The sequence below is a fragment of the Megalops cyprinoides genome, chromosome 1 (genome assembly GCF_013368585.1).
Source record: "Megalops cyprinoides isolate fMegCyp1 chromosome 1, fMegCyp1.pri, whole genome shotgun sequence".
In the NCBI taxonomy this organism is placed as follows: Eukaryota; Metazoa; Chordata; class Actinopteri; order Elopiformes; family Megalopidae; genus Megalops; species Megalops cyprinoides.
In genome coordinates, this window is record NC_050583.1 from 43,415,979 (window position 1) to 43,432,420 (window position 16,442).

General features: G+C 44.4%; 1 protein-coding gene across 1 annotated transcript; it reads left to right on the forward strand.

The window, feature by feature from the left end:
- Nucleotides 1-4,174: 4,174 nt before the first annotated feature.
- cdk5rap3 (CDK5 regulatory subunit associated protein 3) lies at nt 4,175-15,567 on the forward strand. The gene is made up of 14 exons (XM_036550499.1): nt 4,175-4,297; nt 4,794-4,839; nt 5,286-5,417; nt 5,879-5,979; nt 6,299-6,347; nt 6,692-6,870; nt 7,690-7,826; nt 8,278-8,422; nt 8,839-8,943; nt 9,369-9,450; nt 11,363-11,451; nt 11,703-11,908; nt 12,430-12,601; nt 14,080-15,567. Exons 1-14 carry the CDS (start codon nt 4,292-4,294, stop codon nt 14,143-14,145), a joined length of 1,515 nt encoding a protein of 504 aa, XP_036406392.1. The 5' UTR covers nt 4,175-4,291; the 3' UTR covers nt 14,146-15,567.
- The last annotated feature ends 875 nt before the right edge of the window (nt 15,568-16,442 follow it).

Here is a 16,442-nt window from a genome sequence, read left to right on the forward strand (position 1 = left end):
CTGCCCCATCTACTTTAAACTGATAGCGTCTCATAAAACAGATAAGAGAAAGATATTCTGATGCAAATGAACAACAGCCTCACACGAGAGGGAGAGGCAGACATGCTAGGTTTCTCCCTTATCACTGTGTTGTTTGTTAAGCCAACTACCAATTTTCAGCCCTCCAAATAAATCAACTTTGCTGCCTTGAACAGCAAGTAAAGTTGCCTATTAAAAAAGAAATTCCCCTTAGCCAAAAATACAGAATACTGTTGATGCATCCAGGATTCCATTTTATGTTATGGGGAATTTTCGAGTATTATTTTATATCAAAGCTGTAAAGTTGTTTTATGGTTAATTTTCAAAGCATGCTCTACACACACACAGACACAGACACACACACACACACACACACACACGCACACACGCACACACACACACACACACACACACACATACGCACGCACACATACATATATCATATTTATGGTATGGTACACAGCTTTCAATGTAATGTGAAATTCCAAGTCTTTTTTTTCAGTATGGCTTCCTGAATAGATGCTCCTTACCACCAGGAGCACTGAATGATATTAAAGCCTAATTTATATATTTGGAAGTTCATTCTGGCCCAACATATCAGCCCACTGGTTTGACTGCGCCTGTGGCAGATTTAGTCACTCATTCATATAACTGTTTACCTGAGGTTGAGGAGGATTTCATTACTTAGCCAGCACTAATGTTTGAGGTGGAGGAGAGCCTCAAGGTCCAACTGGCAGGTTTACACAGCATTATCTCAATGGGATTGGCCCTCCAGACCAGGGCCAAGTGTGGAACTGAGACCAGCAAAGCAAACACAACACAGCCAGTCCCTGCTGTAGGATTCCTGCTGCATCGGGCCCCAGTCAAGCCCTGACACATGAGATAAGGTGTACTGCAAACACCGCAAACAAAAAAGGCAGTAAAACCAACACTTCATTTGTTCAAACAAGGGGTAGGGGAATGTAAAAGGTGGGAAAAAATTAACCTGGGCTGAGACAAATAAGAAATTGTGTTTTGACACATGCATGTGTCTACACGGAAAGCAACATGATTTCATTTGTAGCACATGGGAAAGAGAAAAGATCAGGCTCGGTGATGTTTCTGAGTACAGTTCAATACGTAACTAAATCTGTCTCTATCTCATGATCTGTGATGTGGTATTTCATCTGAATCACAGCCCAACCCAGTACCTTATGGCACTACCAGAAACTGTGTGAAAGCATAGCTACAAAAAATAAATAATGCTATTGTGTTTAAAGCAGCTAGGGTTGTTCTATGAAACTTGCCCTTGCAGGTATCTTAAATTACATTACATCATTATTAGATCCATGACATTACTGTCACTTAGCAGGTGATCTTATCTGAAGCAACTTACAAAATGCATTTAATAAAGTGGCATAAAAAGTTGCATAAACATGATGCTACTAACCACACATGAACAAGTGTCAGTGCCAAACATGGTGCTGAGATCACAAGTGAATGCCTAGATCAACATGCAATGCTGTATGCACAGCGTAAGGACTACACCATTCAAAATACAATGCTAACACAAGCCTGGAAATAAATCTCCACATATCCATTTATATATAGCCCTGAAGTACACTTCAATGTACGTAACTGCATATAAGGACTTAATATCAGGTTTGAAAGACAGTGGACATGATCAAGATGTGAGGTTGCAAGAGGTGGAGACAGCCAAGGGTCCTGAAGAAGCAAAGTGCAGTGGTCTGGCCGGTGTGTAGGGTCAGACAATTGACTGAATGTAAGAGGGAGCCATTCCTCACACTGCATGGTAGGCTAACACCAGCATTTTGAAGCAGATGTGAGTTGTCAGCGAAGGGAAATTAGAATGGCTGAGACATGGAAGAATCTAAGGATATTGAGGACCAGCCTAGCCGCAACATTCTGAGTATAGAGCAGGGGTGTGATCCCAAATGCAATGGGGGCAACAAGGCAGGGGTTGTAAGAATCTACGTGGGAGAGAACCAGGGTTGGACCAGAAGCTGGGTTGACCTGGTGGCAAGGAAAGAGCAAATTCGTCTGATGTTGTTTAGGGAAAATCTGCAGCTCCTACTGACTTCCACTATCTGGTTCACATATGTCAGATCCCTGTTGTATCATTCCAAAGGTCTTGACAGTCCAGGAGGCTGACACCATAGTGTTCTTCAGGGATGATGGTCAGATCTTTGAATGGACACAACATGGGTGGAGTATATAGAAACATGGTCTTTTCCAAATTGAGTCTCAGGTGATGATTAGACATCCACAATGACTCAATGAGAAATCATCTCAGCAATCCAAGGTGCATGACTAAACCTGGGTATCAGATGGGGGAAAAGAAAGGAACAGTTGGGCATCATGAGAAGACATGAGGAGAAATGACAGAGCCAAGTGATCTGGTATTCAAGGAGAACAGAAGGGCAACAAGGACCAAACCAAGAGGGACTCCTGTATGGAGGCTCTGAGGAGTTGATCCAGCACCTCGCCAGGGACACCTCATAGATGCAGCCTGAGAAGTAAGATTAAATCCAGCTAAGAACAGAACAGAACAGTCCTCTTGCCACCAAGGAAGACAAGACGACACGGTGATTTACTATGTCAAAGGTGTCAAAGATTTATTGTGTCAAAGAGCTGTTTCAGATTGACCAAGGTGATGCAGGTCATTCTGCATGAGAAAGAGTGACAGTTTGTTAAAGCAGCACATTCAAGAGTTTTGGAAAGGAAAGGGAGAAGGGATATAGGATGGATGACAGGTTTGGTCAGCAGAAAGGTCCAGGGTTGGTTTCATGACACAAGCCTGCATGAGGACAGAGAGGACACAACCAGTAATCAGGGAGTTGTTAATGAGAAATGCAATGAACGGGAGAATGTCAGGTGGCACCTGATTCTATACAGAGTCCTCTGAAACTCTGTTGTCTTACCACCGTGGCCAGTAGGCCATGACTAGAAAAGAAGAACTAACAACATTGCATGCACTTCTCTGTATGTTAAAATATTATTTTGCCTCTCCATTGTTATCATTAGTCAACCATTGTTTCTGCTCTGTAAATTGTAGTCAATTGTTTACAGTTTCTGTGACTGAGGGAATACTTGGGTGCAGACCCAGACCAAACTTTCCAAGGCAGATTTACTTTCCTTCAAAGTCATTTAGTGACTTAAGCATAGATAAGGAAATTGTTGCAGGTCAAACTTGGCTGGTATTCACATCCTAATGCATAACTGCATGTGGTTAAACAGACTGTACTTGGCCCTGGTTTGTCCTTGCCTCTCAGCCTTTCTTCTATAGTGAAATTATAAAATCTAAACGTGACGACGTACAAAAAAAAAGTTTCCGCAGTGCAACATCGCCCCTACATGGACACAGACTGGAACTTCAATAACACACTAAAAACGCTTCAAAAATATTTTTATTTCTTAATGTGGTAGTGTTTCAGTACAGAATAATACAGAATAAATATACAGAAACAACCAAGAAATAAAACACATTGTAATAAATCTAATATCAACAGATATAAAAATAAATGCGTGGATGAATATATGGAAATGGGAAAAGCAGTTAACACGTCAAAGAATGAGCCAAGCCTCCAGTCTCCTTCCTGAAACGAATGAAACTAAATTTCGGGGGTATGACCAGTTCTATTAGACTCGAATAGGAATAGACGTCCACCTAATGGCACAACTGATCGATTTGTTTTATTAAGGCAGAACGTATTGATACAGTTATGCAACGTATATGGACATATAATAAATCACCGAGAATAACATGTGAAGCACATGAGAGCAGAAGTATTTCTACGTTGCTATTAAAATTAGCGTTCCTTTCCTCAGAAATTTGCTCACTCTAACGTAACCATCACATGAAAACACATCAAAATGGGCGCATTCGTTTCACTGCTCCCATAATTGTTTCAGGTCAGCGTATCTGCGAAGATGTGACGCGTCTCCGATCGACTTGACGATGACCAATAATACAGAGCCTGTGCGTGACACTACATCTGTCAACACCGATTGGCCAAACAAAATCAGAAGGACGTCCTTCACACCAATCGGTGACTTCTATCAGTATAGTATAGCTCCATTGGTCACTATGATTGCCCAAGAGGCTGTGAAGACAATGTCTTATTTTTTGATTGGTGTACCATGAGTTGACGTGTCAATGAACGTAAACGTTGCACCTGGAAGCTGGCAGACGGATGGAATTTATATTTTACCAATAATTTGCAAAATGGTTTGATTGCAGGCAAACATTTTAGAAATTGCATGACACGGAAGGATGGAGGTACGGCACAAACAACAAATAGTTAGCTATTAACTTGGTAAATTGTTACAGCTTTCTCTTTAATACGAGAGGGCTGTAAACACGTTCACGTTGGTTTGTTAGCTTTCTAGTTTAACGTTTGTAATCTGTCAGTAGAGTAGCAGATCGTCTAGTTGCTAACTGTCTTATGTAGTAGCTAGTTTGAAGTTGCATCCAGTCTCGAAAATAATGACTTGTAGTGGCTAGTTATGTTGCAGTCACATCATAGACTTACTGTTAAGAGTAGAGTCAGAGTTTGTAACCATTAGCTGGTTTTGTGTCTCAGGATTTAGGCACTTTGAGATTACTGCATGGGAACACTTTTTGGGCAGGGTAGCGCAGACAGCGAGTTAGAAGTAGATTAGAAGCAGCTATTTTGGTGATTTACTTATTTACTCTATTATTCTTAACACGTGTTGTAATGTTTTGATTTAATCCGCCCCCTTGTAATAAAAAAACTGGGCATGAATTTCCACAGAACGTTCAGAATCTTCCCATTGACATACAAACCAGCAAACTCCTGGGTAAGTGTTTTAAATTGAACATGATATGTTAACCGTATCCATTTGGATTAAGATTTGATTCAATAATTTCGTTTACCTTTCTTAGTTATGTCATTGTGGACGTGTTTCAAGTTCTTATTTGACACCAAAAAGTTCATTTGAGTGGGAAAAAAGTTTATTTTAAAGGAAAAGTTCATTGTTGAGGATTATGTATTACATTCCGTTATTACTGAAAGGACTACTTGTTATGTCTTATGATTATATGGATGATTAGGTTAACAGTGTCCACTCCTGGGCAAAGGCCACTCTGGTATTGTTATGGATACTATCATTTGTAGCCTCACTGTATCACTTTGTGGGCATTACGCCTACTGTGGTGGGTGTACCAGTTTTGAGTGTGGTTATCTGGAATGTTGCAGTGCTCTGCAACACGGATTGAATGCTTTTTATTATTCTGCAACTGTCAGACTGGCTGGTGGACCGGCGGCACTGTAGCCTGAAGTGGCAGACCGCAGTGACGGCCATTCGTGAGAAGATCAACACTGCCATCCAGGACATGCCCGAGAATGAGGAGATCAAGCAGCTGCTATCTGGATCTTGTGAGTACTACTGGAATATCGACCAAGACCTGCATCATTAATGTGCAGAGGAGACTCTCTGTCACCACTGTGCTGTATTTGTGTATACCCACACCTGCACACTCCACAGCCATGAATCTAGGCGGTCCCAATATTTTTCATTAGTAACACCCTATTCACAGACATTCTCAGACTTTTAAAATTAAATGCTACACAGGACTTTTCAAAAGGCATGTTAGTATGTGTCAACTAGGTGCAAACGGAATGCTTTTTAAAGAGATGTAGATTTGTGTAATTAGTGAATGGATCCCCTTGACATTTGGTGTGTCATTGATGTTTTGGGTAGTTGTGGGGGGGAGGGGGGGGGGGGGGGCTTTAAATGGTAATGGATACGCTTTACACCTCCCACCCTCAGGTGCAGCATTAGGGGTCCTGAGTGATGGCGGGCGGATTACCCACTATGCTTTGCTCTCTGATTTCAGTCATCCACTATTTCCACTGTCTGCGGATTGTTGAGATCCTGAAGGGCACAGAGGCCTCCTCAAAGAATATATTCGGCAGGTATTCCTCACAGAGGATGAAGGTAAGGAAGGTCTGCTGACATCACATTAAATTACACTCTTATCCACAGCGACAGTTTTACTCAGGCAGCAATTTCATCCATTTATACAGCTGGACATTTTCTCAGGAAATTGTAGGTTAAGTACTTTGCCCAAGGACACAACAGCAGTGCCCCCACAATCGAACCAGAAACCTATTAGTTACAAGCCCTGCTTATTACCACTACACCACACTGCTGCCACTGTATTTTTAACAGTATTTTGTCCTTGTCTGCACATCCAGTGTTGTTCTCTGCAGTTGCATTGATTTCCACTGCACTCTCTCCTGTTTGTTGACTGTAGGACTGGCAAGAAATAGTGTCCCTGTATGAAAAAGACAATGCCTACCTTGGTAAGTGTGTGCACAGGGTGGAGAGATGCGGTCTGGGATACTCTGAGTTTGTAGGAAGGAGAGTGAAAAAGAAGGTGGAATGTGTGTGTCTGGTGGGCCACTGGAGAAATGAAATGTGGTTTTTCTGTGTGCCTTTGAGAATGTGTGTGTGCTTGCTTGTGTATGTCTGTTTGTATTTGTTTGTCTGTGTACATGTGTCTGTGTGTTTTTTTGCATGTGTATATGTAAGCATGTGTGTGATGTGTCTGAGCATGTGTGTATATACTGTATGTGTGTGCGAATGTTTGCATGCGTTCATACATGTGTGCTCACCTGTATGTTGATGCCACTCTCTCCGGATGAAGCGGAGGTTGCCAGCATCCTGGTGCGCAGTGTGAGCTATGAGGGTCCAGCCCTGCGCAGGCAGGTGGCCAAGGCGCAGCAGCTGCAGCAGGAGCTGAGTCGACGGGAGCTGGAGTGCCAGAGCAGGGCGGCGGACATGAGAGAGCGATTCTACGCCTCCTGCAAGCAGTACGGAATCAAGGTGACGACACGCTGTGGTCAGCACACCCACAGCTGAAAGTCGGGTGCTGTGCGAAAGCAGATGTTTTGTAGAGTCTGTAGTTCTGTGCAGCTGTTTGCCAGTTTGTTCACAGTTGTGATAAAGAACCATGTTATGTTGAATTTAGACTTCAGGTTAAATATTGCTAGTGAAATTTATTCCTTAAGGGCTGCTTTCCTATGGACATGCTAGGTGCAGATACCCAGTAGCCTCTTAAAAGTTGTACTGGTACGGCTTCAGATTGACCCAGTTAAGGCACCTCTTCCAAGGGCAGACTGATCCCTACAGCACAAAGTTTGGGGCTGGGCTGTGTAATTAGCCAACAAGCAATCAGGAGTCCACAGCGGCTTAGCTTTGTTCTGCCAGGAGCAACATTAGTTAATATGAGAACCCTCTAGCAGCAGCTTGATTCATTTTGTTGCATTTTGGGATTAGTAGTGTTTAAACTGTCAGTTGGTTGACTGGAAGTGTTTCAAAGGATTGCATTCACTGCTCCTCAGTGTTTCATGAGTATAGAGGGAGTCGTGGAGAGGCGAGTTTGGTGTACAATTGCCACTTCCAAAAGGTTAAAAAAGGGGAAAAGGGTATTGGTGTGTACTGTGAGATCCTGAATGTAAAACCCTGTTGTTTGCCTGATGTTTACTGTGATGTGGTATATAGCTTTCTGCTGTGCTCTATTGCCCTGTGCGGTGGTTTAGCTCTCTCATATACACTGTTCTGTGTAATGCCATGCAGTACTGCGGCCTGGTTGTACAGTATTATTCAGTGCCTCCGCGCCCTGCCTGCTTGTATCCCTCCCAGGGTGAGAACGTGGCACGGGAGCTGCAGGCGCTGGTGAAGGACATGCCCACTGTGCTGGGGGAACTGGGGAAGGAGGCAGCCAGCCTGGAGGAGCCCATCCAGCTGTACGGTGCCTTCACCAGCTTCGTCTGCGACTGGTGAGAATGTGACCGTTCCCATCTGTTGCTCCTTTCCACCACTCTACAGCTCCCACAGCCAGACTGGGACAGTCAAATGAGCGGTGATGTCACTATTCTACCCCCATTTACTGTATGCCTAAAGCTTTATAAGTATCTTCAATGGAGAATTCGTGTTCAGCTGTGATTCCCCAAGATGCCTCACATTCTGGACGGAGTCGCTCTTTGTAATCATTCGGGGAGATGGGAAGCAGATTTGGGCTGCATTGTTTCATTGCCCCATAGTGATCCATTTTCTGTCAGAATTTAGATTGTTATTACATAACTGTTCTGTCCAAGTGGAACTCACTGCCTTTTTTATGGGAGAGAAGAAGGGCACAGTGTGTTGAGCATCATCTGGTGAAATCTGCCACGGTCAGTGAGCCCAGTGACACACTGGGTGAGTAAAACAACGCACTGTGCATCTTTGCAGGTCTGAGCCTGTATTACCCATGCTGACCTTCGCCCAGCAGAAGGGGAACACAACGGTCTATGAGTGGCGGGTGGGCAGCCCTCCCGCTGTCGTCGAAAGGCCCATAGTGGAGGAGGCACCCTCAGACACCGTCACCGAGGACACGGTGAGCCTGCGTGGCATGCTAGAGCAGCTTGCTGCAGCTCCCATTTCAGGTTTAAGATTGGTGTGTCTCATACCTCTATGGAGCAGCATTTTTGTGCTATTAAGGTGCAAGAAAATATATTATGTACCTTTTAAAGTAGATCATCAGGTCCATTAAATGGCTTTTCATCTATAGTGTCTTTATGAGACAAGCTAAAGTTTTAGGGTCTGTTGGAAGGTGTATTGCGTGTATGTATATCTTACCATAGATTTGCTACAATTACAAGATCCAGCACACTCAGAGAAAGCAATAGCCACAGAAAATACAAGCAGGCAGGTGTGTTTGACATGAGTAAATGCACATCATTTGAAATCTGGTAATTCTCTATCTTTGACACAGTCAAAAACCGCCTGTATCTTTGTGTGAATGTGTTCCAGATCGACTGGGGGGACAGCGGGGAGGGTGCAGGAGGTGTGCAGGATTTTGGGATAGTGGTGGAGGATGGTGTGGACTGGGGCATCAGCCTCGAGCCCAGCACAGAGGTGAGACAGAAGGAGTGGGAGGGGTGGGGGGGTGGGGGTCAGGTCGGGTCAGGGGGGAAAGAGTCTTGTTTACCCTAAATGTATCATCCCATACCTGCAGCTTCCTCATGTCTCTCATACACCCAAAGGCACAGTCTCTGCCACAGTTTTTAGTACAAGCAACCACTTGCATCCATCATGTTTCCTGGGGGATTCTGGGCCAGAATACAGCTTGCTGCCTCTTTAGATTTTGAATGGAGGTGAATGGCATGGAAGTAAAATTCTGTTTTACCTAAGGTGCTACTTACTTTGTCCTGCAGATAGTAATGGTCTTATGTGGTATGTTTCCTCACTTTGATTTGAAGATTCAGGTGATAAATCTCACATAGGACAGAGTAATCAGTGAGCAGTTTCACATCCTCCTGTTTCTTTCCAATTTTCTGCAGGAGGCTAGCTCAGATGGCATTGACTGGGGAGAGGTTGATGCTGCACCTGTGGAGATTGAAGTTGTGGACGTGGGCACTGATTGTAAGACATCTACAGATCTAAGAATATGACTACATTTGATAAGAAATTGATTAGAAGGAATATGATTAGGACTGTTTTCCCCTTTTGGGCTTTCAACTTTTGTGGCAGATTAGTTTAATTTTATGGACACAGGATCTCAGTGTGTATCAGCTTTTATTACAGATCACAGTGATCGTTGTCAAAGGTCAAAACTAGCCTAACATCAGTTATAAAAGTAAAAATGGTGTTACAAAGCACACACTAGTAAATGACATCTTCATTCAAACTAGCAAGGCTTGTGAAAATAAATCACTGGGCGTAGTTCTCACAGGAGCCAGCAGAGGGCAGTGCCACATTTGTAGAGCAGTCCAATGCCTTTGTCAGTGAGTGGAGCATCAGTGGGCAAGGAGCCAGGGCTGGCACGGTGCCCAGACACTTTGTATGCTGGAGGGATGCTGGTATCCGCAGTGCTGCCAACAGGAACTTTCCAGCAATTAGGCCAACCTGCTTTCTGGCCTGGGTGTAAAGACCCCACACTGCGGCTGTAGACAGGCACTTTCACTTCGTTTACACAATGGCGCCACACAGGGCCTGGCTGGCTTCACAAGGGAAATGCACTGTAGAGAAAAAGCAAGTAAGGCCGCCCTTGTTCTTTCTGAAAGAATATCTGTGCTTTACCTCACTATTACCTTTGAATACATATTTTCAACCCATGACACATTGGGGCACGAAATGTGTCTGCAAAATTGAAGCGAAGCTGAGTAAGTCTTTGACTAGACTAGGTATGTTGCAAGTAAGAACTTGAGGAAGCTTCACATTAGCTACCTCTAAATACCACAAAGTGTTCCTTCATCCCTGTCTAGCCAACAGGAATGCGAGATTGCACAGGCCATGTTCGAGGGCATGATATATGTAACCAAGGTTCCACTGACAGATTTCTGACTTTTTTCTGTTAGGACTAAAATTTATAAATTTACCCTCAACTTCTTTTTGTGAAAGAATTTATACTTCAGGTTCATCTGTAAATATGGTTGAAGTATGTAGTTCTGTAAAGTAAGGGCAACACATTTAATCTAAGAAAAGCTACTCCTCCCCTTTTATACTGGGCATAATTTTATAGTAATTACAAAAATTAATATTATGCTATCTGGGTTTTATTTTTAATGCTTGTGCAGTTTCAAAGTCCAGTTCTTCCAATTTGCATGTCCTGTACTTTCCTTGTTGTTGCTTTTAATTTAAAAAGAAGTGCTCATATTTTAACTCCCAAGCATTTAGCAACATATTTTACAGTAGGTGCATTATATATAGTGGTAAAATGGTATTTATATACTGTGGTTGTAGTTGTGTGCATTTTATTATGGCTCGCTGTCTATCCTGAGCACACTGCTTTGCAGCAAACTGGAACGTAAGGGGCAGGGAGCACAGTAAGGGGGTGATGTCAGGGTGAGGGAAGTGTAGTTAATGTGGAGACTTCTGTATGTAGGACAGACTCAGAATTTTTAACTTAGAGGTTGGTGGGTTATACTGTGCATGACAGCACTGTTTGTAACAGTATATTGCGATCTACAGCACATTTTCTTGTCTGTCCGAATGATGGATGGCTTTTATTTGCTTCCATCCACTGCTTACAAAGTTCGGTAAATGACGGATAATTGCTGATAAACAGAAGTTCTTATCTAGGCCCATGTTTGTGTGTGTCACTAAGGGCTATATGGCATCAAACATATTATACTGAATGGTCAGATTTCACTTCCTGTAATGTTTTCAGAAACAACCAAACATCACCCTTTAACACGTCTTGCATTTTGCAAGCCAGGTCTGCATCCCTGTCTCCCGCTCTTCATGCCCCGCCTGCCTGCCTGCCAGTGTGGCATCGTTACCATCTGTGGAACCCCTATGTAAAGCTGGTGTAACATCAGCTGTGCGTTTGCAGGCCCGGAGGGTGTGGCCCGGGGGGAGGACGCCCTCTCTTTGCTGGAGAACCCCCAGACGCGAGGCCAGTTCATCGATGAGCTCATGGAGGTACCCCCTTCCCCTTGCATCTTCATACATGGGAGGCCGCTGTGAGGTCTTGCTACTTTAGAATAACCCACTACAATTCATTCATAATTTATGACTTATTGAGTGGTGTATTACAAATCGGAAGTCCTTATTGGACCCTTGTATATGGTTGAGTTTGATTTGCTCAACACAGCCTGTTTCCCTAGTTTAGTTTTAAAATTCTCTTCTTTTTAGAGAGAACTTAAACATAATGATAATCTCCAATTGGGCAGCTGGAGGTGTTCCTGTGCCAGAGGCTGAGCGAGATGGCTGAGGAGGGAGACGTGGTGGCCATGAGCCAGTTCCACCTGGCGCCCACAGTCATCCAGGCGCAGACGCGGGAGCGGGTGGAGGGCATGCTGAAAGCAGTGCGCTCCCTGCTGGACCGGCTGACCAACATGCGCATGCAGCACCTCTTCATGATCCAGGCCTCGCCACGGTCAGCTAACTGGGATGCACCTCAGTGACTTCCCACTCATCACGCTAGCTCCTAATCCTCCAACCTCTCACTCACCACACTAACTCCCAGACCTATAGCCTCTTATCTTAAGGTGGCAAGATTAATTTGTTATTCTGATAAAATTCTTCCTTGTTGTCTATCAGCTTGTTAATGCTTGATGTTTGAAGTCACGTTATCTCGTTTCCAGGATGCTCCAGGGCCTGTTTGCAAAGTGTTTACTTTATACTATGAGAAATTCCAATTAACGAGGTGGTAATTCACACCAGACTTCAATCACCCAGTGATCTTACCCTAGCCTTCTCTTTTGCCCTCGCACATTGCTCTGATATAGTAAGCTTGTATGTATAGTATGCTTGTATATAGTAAGATTGCATGCTGTTCGTACATATGCATGCTGTTCGTACATATCTACCAACATGTATGGCTAGGTCTGAGATGTGTGTGTGTGTGTGTGTGTGTGTTTGTTTGTTTGTGCGCGCGCGTGCATGTGCCCGCTGCAGGTATGTGGAGCGGGTGTCGGAAGTCCTGAGGCAGAAGCTGAAGCAGGCTGACATTCTGGTGCTGAAGCAGGCCACGCTAGTGGAGCGCCGGCAGGAAGCCCTGGAGGAGCAGGCCAAGCTGGAGCCTCGCATCGACCTGCTGGCCGTCCGCACGCACAACCTGCAGAGAATGGTACTGTGTCCAGCTGGAAACAGGGGCACTGGGCTGGGGCTGTGCTCCAAAATGGCACATTTGCACACCAGATTAAACACACCTCCGAAACCCAAGCGTGTAAGCGAACATTCACAATTGCGTATGGAGTGATGCATGCAGGCTAGGGTCTTTGATGGCACACGATCCCAGAACTCAGGCAAGTTTGCAAATTTACACACTCAGGTGCTCGGTGATACGTGCACACTAATGTTTTTGGTGCCAAGTAATATGGAGTACACAAGTAATATGTGGGTATAGACAGTCTTTTTCACAGCAATCTGTATTTCCAACATTACCAAAAATCCTGCCATTGATTGTTTTACAATACAAAATCTTGATTTGTGGTAAAAGAGGGACTTTGTTTCCATTCTCTTTTTCACTGCTTTCACCGGCTCCTGCACTCAGTCTCAGTCCAAAGATTTTGTTAATCTCCCATCTAGCGGTTTTATTTTAGTTTGTTTTGTGTTGTCCAGTTTTACGTCATTTTTGTTTTCCAATTTTGTTGTCATTCACTGAAAATATGAAAGGTGGTGATAGTGGTGGTTAAAGAAGAGTCCCTCATTTTTTCCTTTGAGTGTACGCATTGTCCTGCTCGCCCCATGAATGCACACAGTCTGCAGACCATGACTTGCATCCCACTGTCATTCCCAAATGATGAACCAGCACGTGTGGCAATACAGGGCTTTTATACAAGTAGCTCATATGTTATCTGTATCTCAAGTTGTACCCCATCTTCAGAAGCGCAGCCCCCAACCTGTAACTTTGTATCTCCAGTTAAGTTGTTTGTCTAGAAGCATGCTGTGAAGGGAGAAGGGACTCTCTGTATGCCATTTGGAATATGGCTGAGGTTTGGCCACACAGGGTGTGGCTGGAATGGGAGAGGCTCGGCTTGGTTTGATGTGGTCGGGCTGGGATGGGCCACGCTAGATGACTGCCAAGTTCGGCTGTTAGGCAGCTAACTGCTTCTGTGGTAAAAGCCCTTTCACAGTGACAATGGCAGTGGTGTTAGCTTGCATTTGACGTACTGGGAGTCCCTCATTGCACTGCTCTTGCTTTTCATCTCAGCAGGGCAGGCTGTCATTCAAACAAGCCACTCATTTAGCTGCCTGTTGAGCATTGCGGCAGAAGAAGGGCGTAGTTGTGTGTGGTTGCACCTGTGCCACCTTCCCCCCGCCAGCCTGCCACTGTATCACTCACAGAAGCCCAAGACCACATTTCACTGCCACTTTCCAATCCAGAAATTGCCCCTTGCCGGCCAAAGGGTTCTTTTCAGGTCCTCTAGCAAGCTGTTGACCTGCACCAGGTGTCTGTTAGTCATTCTCTGCCTCTCAGTCTCGGTCTCTTTCCGTCCGTCTGCCAGTCTGTCTCTTTCTTTGTGTTTCTGTGTCTGTCTGTGAGTGTGAGAGAGTGACTAATGTATAACACATCTCCCTGTGTCTTGTGGTCATGCCATGCAGATTGAATCTGACATCTCCAAGCGCTACAACAACAGGCCTGTAAACCTGATGGGCGTCAACATCTGAGCACCGGAGACTCCCTCACACCCAGCGCCACGGCCCCACCAGCTCCCGGCTGCCATCTCTTTCCCATGAATAAATTATTGTAATTTTGATATCAAGGTTTTGTGAAATGTGTTCAATTGATTAGCCCTGCGCAGAGTTCCGCCCCACACATATCTCCCTTGCTAGAAGCCTCTACCCCTATTTTTTTGCTGTGAAGATGACCTGGTTGTGTTTCACTACTCTGGTTATGTTTTTGTCTCCTGATTTGGTCTGGGCAATATACGTTCCCTGTGTCTCCTTTTGTGATCAGCCTGCCAAAACACAGGTTTTAAACATTTTGATGTACAATAACCTGACAGCTGACACAGGGAACGAAACTGGCACAAACAGGATTTTTGAACAAGCACGCGCTGTAGTAAGCACAGTTTCCTTGTCAGTTGAGCTAGCATCAAAAACGCAGCGAGTAGGTAAAATGAGCGCATGTTCCTGTGATCTTTTCCTTTATTGGCATTCTCATGAGTTTGCCACAGGTGCAGCGTGGTGTGATAATCAGCAGCTGCTTAGATGCAGCACTCTGAAGCATGCTGTTGCCTGGGAAGAAACTCGTCAATGTGCTTGCGACCAACAGCAGTGTTTGTTCTGCCAAAAGATGCCCTGAGCACTTCTGACCACATTAAGCATTTACACCCCGTGGGGGGGCTATGACAAGTGTTCGTTAACCCCCCATGCCGTGCGGCTCTCCCCAGGCAGTCATGTGGTCAGTTCCCCCTGCATAGGCACAATGCCACCCGTGCTTCCCCAGTATTCCTGCCAGGGGCAGGAAGGGAGCTGAGGCGGCAGTAGGACATTAGTGGCAATACATACAGCTGAAATCGGCTCATCTCCATAAATCCCTTCGCGTCCTAATGTGCTGTTGAAGACTCCTCCGCAGTTGGTCCCCAGCTCCTTAGTCATCACTGCTGTTTTTTCTGCACTTTTGTTTTTGAAGCGTTCTTGCCAGAAAGCCTTCCCTGTCCTTTCAAGGTGGATATGTTGCCAGAGGTGTGTAATATCTAATACAGCTGCTTATTGCTGATGCCCCCGCCCCTTTCCACAACATTACATGATATTGGAATGACTCAGGACAACTGCTGCTTTGGTTTGAGGCAACAGTTGGGGCCTGGTGCTTTACCATGCCACTGGGGGCTTGAAATGGGAAATAAACATTCTAACATGAAAATAAATGACAGTGATTCAAATGTCAGAATTAGACTTAACATTTGTTAGGCTTGCAGTTTGCTGTGAGTCTAATAACAGGGTCCTGTGTAAATAAACATCCAACTACTATCTTAACAATAGCTGGTCAGTTCCATGAATGTCATTTCAAACTAGCTCACTGTCAGTGTCATGAATGGTATTTAAAAACAAAGTGTGTGAGAGCAGAACAGTGAGTGATATGTAGCTCTGGCAGAGTGCTTGTTCCTGGTTTCTCTTGATTAAAGAAATAACCTGTTTCTTTGGTATATGTACTCCTTTTGCATTTATGGGTGATGCATTGTGCAATGAGTCACTTTATAATTGTGGCATCTTCGGTGTGAGTTATGTGTGAGTGTGAGTTGTTGATCGCATTGAAAACCTGAGGCTCAGAACATGAGCTGCCATTCCAAAACTCAGCCCAGAGAAATGGGCCCTATCTTGAAGTCTACATGCAGCTCACTCTTTGTTGGTATGGAGTACCAGTGTTGAGCACAGACCTTTCTGTGCCATCTCCCCAGCACTTTATTCTCTATCCAAACAGAACACTGGTACCCAGTGGCCAGATGGAGAAACTCCATCCCTTGTATATTGTGAAGTCTGTGTGTTGTCCTGTAGGGGAACCACTGGAGGGCAGCATGGAGCATGCCGAGAAGTCCAAACCCCCTGCACCGCTTACCTAGCCAAGTTAAATATTTGACCTTGATGTGGCAACATTTAAAGCATTCCTTCATATGCATCAATCATTCATATGAATATATCCTTGGAACACGTGAATTTCACTTGCTTCCTGTCAAGCTGCAGTGTGTACTTTCCTCTCAGAAAGATGCAATTCGGCATTCCTAATTCAGCAGTAATACTGTAATTAACACTGTGTAAAATTCAATGTCTCAATTCTTGGGGTTTACATATTGGTTTACAGTAGTCCATTACCACTGTGTAGCACATTCCTGAGAGACGCAATCATTTATCCCATTATTGCATTTCAGTTTAAATTGAGAAGTTGGGCAGAGCCTTAGGATTAATGGCCTTTATGTAGCTCCATTGGGTCACTGAGAACTGGAATAAAGTGAAAGACATAACCT